General features: G+C 34.5%; 1 protein-coding gene across 1 annotated transcript; it reads right to left on the bottom strand.

Annotated features, from left to right (window-relative positions):
- Window positions 1-4,717: 4,717 nt before the first annotated feature.
- On the bottom strand, window positions 4,718-8,102 carry LOC121113831 (uncharacterized). Its single transcript, XM_040707698.2, has 2 exons — window positions 6,931-8,102; window positions 4,718-6,858 (listed from the first exon to the last, which is right to left on the bottom strand). The coding sequence occupies exons 1-2, from the start codon at window positions 7,235-7,237 to the stop codon at window positions 4,931-4,933; spliced, it is 2,235 nt and encodes a 744-aa protein (XP_040563632.1). The 5' UTR covers window positions 7,238-8,102; the 3' UTR covers window positions 4,718-4,930.

Genomic DNA, 8,102 nt, shown 5'->3' with positions numbered 1-8,102 from the left:
CCTCAAGTTTACTGGTACTCCCTCTAGTACACTTACATGCTCTGACTTTACTGGATTTGTTGCCATGTCGTGGAAACATTAGTTTTTATCGTTCCCACAAAACTCTATTATTCCATGTTTTTTTACAGTTAAAAAATGAATGGGGAAAAAGTGAACGACGAAAGTAAACTTTTCAGAAAATGAACGGAAAAAAGATGAACGGGTTCAAGCCTGCAAGTTTTTCACAACAGCAAAACTTGCACGCTAAAAAATCCTTAGGATATACAACCTTATTCATAAAAATTGTTCATAACTAACACATCACAGTTTTTAAGAGATTTCTCCTCATTTTTTATAACAAAAAGTAGAGAAAGATCTCTAAAACAAGTGCAATGCGTCAATTTATGAACCCACCATGAATAATCTAAAATGGAGATAAATCAAATAACTTTTACTTGCTGTTAAACTGTTGTCATATTACGGTTGGTGTTTTAAAGCGAAGGTCGAAATGTTTCATAGTTTTTATCACCAAATATCAAGATTGTACCCGGTTCAAAATAAAGGAGTGGAGAACTGTCCGACACACTTTCATTTAATCTCAAGAGTCAATATATTTTAGTAGTTTGTTACTCAGTCATGATTACATATCGACATAAATAATATATAAGGATATATCGGATATAAAAATATTCGGGTGCACTATACAGCACTAACTTATAGGATATCTATTTTTTTTAATATATTATTTCACCCATAATTTTACATAAAACTCCTCTTTTTAGGTATACAGAAAGGTTATCCTTTCCAAACATTACTGAATTATTAAATGACCAAATCCAAGTTTTTAGTGGTGAAGCCAGGCCAAATCCAAACTTATAAATATCCTTCAAAACTATCACTATATTAAAAATGTCAAAAAGCAACTTTTAACCCATCAATATACCTATTCTCCAGGTCATATCGCATTGAAATAAATTGAACTTATTTTTATATTACAAAATCATAAGCATTAAAAGTTACATCTCAAAATGATCATCCCGCAATTTATTGAACCGATAAGCAATACAACCAAGTCTTGGTTATTGCGGTTCAAGAACTCGAAACACTTAAATCTTCCTAAATATCCTCCTGCATTCTGAAAAATACCGAATTATATGTTTAATTGAATGGCAAAAAAAAAGAAGAATAATACCATAATTTCCATTTTTATTTGATTTATTTATAAAGCTAGATGTTTTGATCATTTTAGGAGAAATGTCAGATGTTGACCCAAACTTATTACAATTTATGGTTTCTTGGCTATGTAAATCACTAAATACTAATTCCCAAATTTTGAGTCTGATCGGAAAATGTGCGACATTCATGCTTTTCGTTCTTTTTAGAGTGCTTGAATGGAAATAAAAATAATTGAATTACGATATTAATTGTGTAGTTCATCCTTTCGTCCCTTTTTCTATTGCTCTCCTCGATCGTACTATTCAAGGCGAACTAAAAAGGGATCTCCAAGATTAAATTAATTCTAGCAACAATTTCCCCCAATGAGAGGCTCTCCTTATAAGCAAAAATGGAGCTTCTCTCAAACATGCAGTTATTTTCAGACAAATACTTCGTGAATCAACTCTTGCTGAATGTCAATTGTTGCTTATAAGCTGTAGTACCTCGCCATTATAAGGACTGTTTAACGTCCGATATGGCTTATTTGCAGATGCATGAAGCTATTATCACGGCACAATTGAATGATTTTAAAAGATAATAATGAAATGTGAAAAATCCAAGCTCAAAGCAAATTTTATATAACAAGAAAATGATGCTACAGAGTAGTTTGAATTTTTCGATAGAAATTTTATTTCTTCTTAATATTTAAAATTTGAAACCCTGTCAGGTTTTGATAGGATAAAAGGCGCCCAGTAGCTATTCTTGTATATCAAACAGTCTCTATAATGAATGGGAGACAGCAATGATTATTAATAATAAAAACAGGGGCGTCCGCATGGGCTGAGGTTGTGTATCTGTTGCGTCCAAATCCAAAAAAGTATCCATACCAAAAATGTTGAAAGGCTGATACACACTATATCATATATGTTTAACCATAAAATGGCAAATATATTTTCTATGTTTTATTCATTTCTTATATAGAAAAAATAACTTTTTTAACCAAAAAATATATAGGATTTCAATTTGATTTTGAATGTGCATAATTAGTGTATTGCTATTATCAAATATTTTTTTTTTTTTTTTTACATTTATCTATCAAAAACCAATGGATATTTAAATTAAATATATGGGTACATCAATTATGTTAATTAACGATTATATTTAAAATACTATATGAATAGAATACATATTCTAAAATTGAATTTCATCTATACATATTAAGCCACGTAATCATCTTTAAACTTGCGTTTAAGCGAAGAAAGATTTGCATTATCAACAAAACTTGATAACATATCATTTAAATCTAGTCCATCGTCTTCAGTTTCTACACTTTCTTCTGCTAATTTGATTTTCTTACTATCCGATGGAGAATCAACGTTCATACTCCTATCCTTTTCATAAAAATGTTCCTTTGTGTCATCAGGAATGCAAACAGAATCCTGTTCTTGGTTGTAAAATGCTTTTAACAACTCTTCATCACTATTCTTCTTTTTACTTTCCTTTAGGATTTCTTCCATTTGAGCAACTTTCTTTAAAAGTCTTTCATTCTCCTCTTGTTTAGCTACGGATTCTTTTATTTTTACAGTACTTTCAAGCGAATTATCTTCTGTATCTTTATCTTCAAAACCATTGGGCATCCCCTCAGTTTGAGCGTCACTAGTGGAACTTATGACATTTTGTACAACATCATCTATTTCTGAGTTATCATACTTCTCTTGATAGCTGCCAGCATTGCCTCTTTTAACGAATATTTTTGTTTCATGAACTTTGACGATTTCGGTCATCACTTTTTCAATTTCTGCCTTGTCGAAATAAGATTCTGAGCCAAAGTATGGTGAACGAGAGTGAAAGCAGGCCTCAATTGCTGATAGACCAGATCGAGCAGTTTCGGCAACTGAAGGATCACGATCATGCAAGCCCTTAGATAATATGGTAATAACATATCGTAGAGGTGAATGAAATTTAAAATGTGGATTAAGGGCCAAACTAGTTAACAAACTGTAAACTGACATACGAACAGAGACACTTGCATAGACGGATTTATGAAGGTTTTGTTGATGAACAATGTCCATACAGAGTTTCAATACGACAATTTGCACGTCTTTGTGCAAGGAGGGAGCTATAAGACAACCCGACGCTAAAAACATTTCTGATAAAATCACAAGAGCTTCAGCTATCAGTTTTGACTTTAGGTCAATACACTTCTCAACTTCTTGAGATTTTGAATTGGACGCCATTTTCCACATTGTACTCTTATTCTTAGACTTTTTGTTTTTAGGGGTTGAGGGTGAGACATTATCATTCTCTGATGAGCTTTTAGCGGGCACAATCTCTCTTAAAAGTTTGGAAATAATTTCCTCTGCATGAGTATGCGCACCAGAACTGGCTCCTAAGACTTTTATAATCGTTTTATAAAGTTGAAAAGAAGAGGACTTGAGTTCAAATTGAAGACTTTCTCCAGCAGCCAAGTCCAGTGTTTGATTAATATAACAAACAATCTTCGGAATATAAGGAATGAGATCCTTTTGGCAAACTCTGAGCAAAGTATTCAAAATAGACATATTGATGGAAATAAGATTAGGGTATACACATTTGAAAACATTGAATTCCTCCGATATGTTTTGATTGTCGTTCAATATATGTAAAACATTGAAAAGTTTGTCCGACATCTGATATAATAATGAAGGTTGGAATATTTTGGCATATGGAAATGGAGCCTTCAAAAACTCGGATATAAGGTCTTTCAGGAAAGAGAGTTGTTTAACCCAATGAAAGGAAATAGCTAATAAGTCCTTTAAATGACTCGGCTTAGTCAACATTTCCTTAATTGGTTCAATTTCACTCAAGAAATCCTTTTCTAAATCTATATTTTCACAATTTGCATTATCAATTAATTGGTGTTGAATCTCCCAATAGGTCTTAAGGAATCTTTTGAAATACAAGGACCACGCTTCTTTATGATGAGCCCCTTCTTTTCCTGAACCACCGAGTCTAGGTAAGAAACTGGCACATTTTGATAATTTAATAGAGGAATGTCTACCGAAGCTCTCGAATATTTTTTTACGTATTTTTTCAGAAGATCCACTAGAGCCTGGGAACGATTGCAAAATCTGCGCCAAAGTAAGAATGAATGAGTCGTCGAGTTCAAAATTCTTCAATATAGAATTCACAATTCCTCCAGTGATGGGTGCAATTTGTTTGGTAACGTCTACATTGTTTGGACTTATACGATAAATTTTACGTAAAATTTGACAAGCCAACACTTTTTCTTCGGTCGTGGCCTCTTTTGAATCAATTACTCTACTAGCACAGGTCTGAGCCCAACTTTGAGCATGCCTTTCAAAAACCTCAGAGTTGCATTGATCAACAATTGTTTTGACTATCAGTAGTCCTTTAAGCTTATTAGAGGATTGTAGTAAAATATTAGAGCGTGAGGTCAGAGCTCGCAATTCCTTGGAAGATAGGTTTTGTATGTTCCCTGAAGCCTCTAGTCCCACAAGAAAAGTTTTTATTGTATCCAAGTCGCAGGATGGTCCCAAAAGATCATCATTGGATTCCACAAGCATAAGATGAGCTGATGCCATTCTAAAATATAAAAAAAAACACAATGCGTTTACATATATTGAATGTAATATATTTCATTGAAATACTCAACAAACGAAAAATATCATATAGACACACACTGGACTTGGGATGATATAAATTTTAAAGTCTAATAACAAGAAAAATACGAATTGACTGTAATGTCTATACAATAGTTTTTACTTGTTTCGAACATATTAATTCGAAAAGATTCTTATTTTTTATTCATATTCTTTTTAAAATTCTTTTTAAACATTTTAGCGTTTGGCTTATTTTTCTTAACTAATGTCTTAGCTGATGTGGAAGCTTCTGGTTTCTCTTCATTTTTATCATCAATTTCCATTGCAGATTCTTTTTTCACACGGACTTTCTTAACTTGAGGACGAGCTTCCAGGGATTTAAGACTTGAAATGGCGGTTTTCTTTTTGTCCTTTTTCAACAATCGATCCTTTTTCCTCGAAGTTTTTGGAATAGAAGTGTCTTTTTTGGGTTTTTTAAGCTGGGAGGCCTCTTCTTTAAACTTAAGTTTTATGTGTTTTGATGAAGTTGACTCTTCGTCAACTTCCATTTCTGACTCCTCTTCTTCTTCGCCTTGATTTTCATCAAGGGATTCAGTTACTTCTGTTTCTTTATCATCCGGGAATGCACTTGCTTCCTTTTCCTCTTCGTCAGGGATATCATTAAAAGATTGCGGAACAGTATTGCTAATTTTCTTCAATTTGGCTACATAAAAGCCATCCATGTTGTGCGTGTGAGGGTAATATCTTCTAGTTAAACTCATAGAAGGATGATATCTATTCTCTCTGAATTTTGTGAAGCCCTCAACTCCAAAGTCTATTCCAGTTGGCACTAGTTTTACGTTTCTCTTCTTTAATGCATATTCAATGACTGATTCGTTTTCGTCTGGAAGAATGGAACAGGTGGAGTATACTAAATAGCCTCCTGTCTTACTCTTAGCATCCAAGCAATCGATAGCTGACAGAATTAATTCCTTTTGTAAATGTGCACATCGAGCAATATCCTTCTCATCTTTAGAAGTCTTGACAGTGGGATCCTTTGAAACAACACCTGAGCCTGAACATGGAGCGTCCAATAGAACTCTATCGAAACCTTTCATTATGGAAGGCATTTTTCGTCCGTCATGACAACATACGACAGTATTCGTAATTCCCAAACGATGAAGATTACCCACAATGGCTTTACATCTCTTTTTATTAGGATCATTAGCAAATAAAAGGCCCGTATTCTTCATAAGAGCCGCAATATGAGTAGTTTTACCTCCAGGAGCTGAGGCCATATCTAAAATTCTTTCTTTTTCTTGAGGAGCTAATGCCATGGTTGAAAGCATTGAAGAAGCACCTTGAAGAATGTAATGTCCGGCCAAATACTCTGGAGTTGCACCAAGAGGAACCTGAGATGAATAAACAACCAACCCAACTTTAGTCCATTTGCCAACAGGATCCAAATTCACGCCCCTATTTATTAAAGCTTGTGCAAGATCTCTTCGTCGCGTTTTAAGCGAATTAGCTCTAATCGTCACGGGTCGTTGAACTTCATTTGCTTCAAGTACTCCAACAATCTCGGAAATGGGAAACATTCTCATTAATCTCTCCATCATAAATTCATTATAATTATAATATCCACACAAATCTGTACGAAGCACATTCAAGTACTCCTCCCTACTTGTATCTGAGTCACGCTTTGAGGAAAAGCTTTCAAGAACATCAATCACATCCTTGATACGATTTTGAATGATTTGAAGATCTGGGGCACATAAAGCCTCTTTTTCTAATTCTTGACCAGAGGGTAATTGATAGATTTCCTTTTCGGCAAAATTTAGCTTCATTTCTTGTTGACTCTCTTTTTCAATGAGTTTTTGTCGTTTCACGAGTTTCTTAGAGGCCTTTTCGATGGGTAACATGTCTGAATCATCCTCATCATCTTCTTCATCCTCACTTTCTTCGTCGGAATCCTCCATGTCAACGCCATCAAAGGCATCTTCTATTTCTTCATCATCATCTTCTTCTTCTTCTTCATCATCATCATCGGATTGCTCTTGATCAACAGATCCCTTTTGACCTTTGGGTGTTAGCCATGAGGCGTTCTCATCCGTGTACCCTTTGACATTTGAAGTGTCCACATCTGAAAACAAAACAGAATATTAATTAATGATTCAGAGATAATAATCCATTAAAAAGAATACTAATCTCTAACCTGAGAGGATCTCCTCTTCGTCCGTCAAGTCTTCTTCTTCCTCCTCTTCGGAGGAAGAGTTGAGTAAAAGCTTTTGCTTCTTCTTTTCTTGGGAATCATTGAGGTTAGGGAACTTTCGCTTCTTAGAATCGGGTGCTTGGAGCCCCTCTTTTCGTAATTTCTTGGCAGCACGCCTTCCACGACCTTGCTGATTATGACTCAAGGGTTTGAACTCCTTCTTAGCATCAAAAGTTGGATCCCCTTGCTTCTTTGCCTTCCTTCCAGGCCCCTTTTTCACCTTGTCTTCAAATTGTCCCTTTCGTCCCATGCTTGAATCTTATAATCAACGGCGTTGTAAACAGAACAAATGTGCACGTGGGACTGTTTTTATTTTTTTACTTCTTGACAATTTATTGAATCAGGCTAGCCAACAGAATATTCCATACATAAACATATTATTAGCCTCTAGCCAATTATTTACTAGTACTACAATAATCTAAATAAGCGGAAGTATTTTCTCTTTTCTAACCACGCAACCTGTATTTCCATGACGTCATAAAATTGCATCATAATTCTGGGATCTTATAAAGAGGCATGAAGCACGCCTCAGCTCACACTCTAAAATCGCTAGCTGTGGGGAAACAAGAAATTATTTTATTCCTTGATTTTTATTATTTTGAATATCCCTCCAAAGAGAGCAGGAGTTTTCAATTATAAATTTATGACTTGTTGTTTCATATTTGTTATTATAATAATAATTGTATAATTTAAGTTAAAATGTTTAATTATTGACAGAGGTGGGAACTTGTACTTGAGTCCATATTTTGATCAAAGATTCGTGACTTGACTTGGGCTCCATAGTTAAGTCTTGCGACTCAACTTGGACTCCAAAGCCTGTATATTACGCACTCAAGAAAAGGCTTAACACAATAGACCTCATATTATAGTCATGGTCTTGAAATGAGCTTGAATGAAATTGGAGGATTCGACGAAAATATTAGAGGACTTGGACATGATATTTTATGTAGATTTGCAGGATAAGTATTTTTTTCTCTACTCTGATTAATGCAGTGTAGTAAGCTGCAGGAGTGGAAGGTGTGGACTAATTACATTTTTGAATGAAGACTTATGAAGACGACCTATGGGATAACAAATCCTGTCGTAAGACATGTCATGGCCTATTAAAAAGAATC

The sequence above is a fragment of the Lepeophtheirus salmonis genome, chromosome 2 (assembly GCF_016086655.4).
Source record: "Lepeophtheirus salmonis chromosome 2, UVic_Lsal_1.4, whole genome shotgun sequence".
In the NCBI taxonomy this organism is placed as follows: Eukaryota; Metazoa; Arthropoda; class Copepoda; order Siphonostomatoida; family Caligidae; genus Lepeophtheirus; species Lepeophtheirus salmonis.
This window is presented reverse-complemented; position numbering and strand designations above follow the sequence as displayed.

Excerpts from the sequence above, each read along its gene's own strand:
- LOC121113831 (XM_040707698.2), bottom strand. The coding sequence starts at position 7,237 with ATGGGACGAAAGGGACAATTTGAAGACAAGGTGAAAAAGGGGCCTGGA. Across the intron at positions 6,859-6,930 it reads CGAAGAGGAGATCCTCTCAG|ATGTGGACACTTCAAATGTC; the intron begins GTTAGAGATTAG and ends TTTTGTTTTCAG.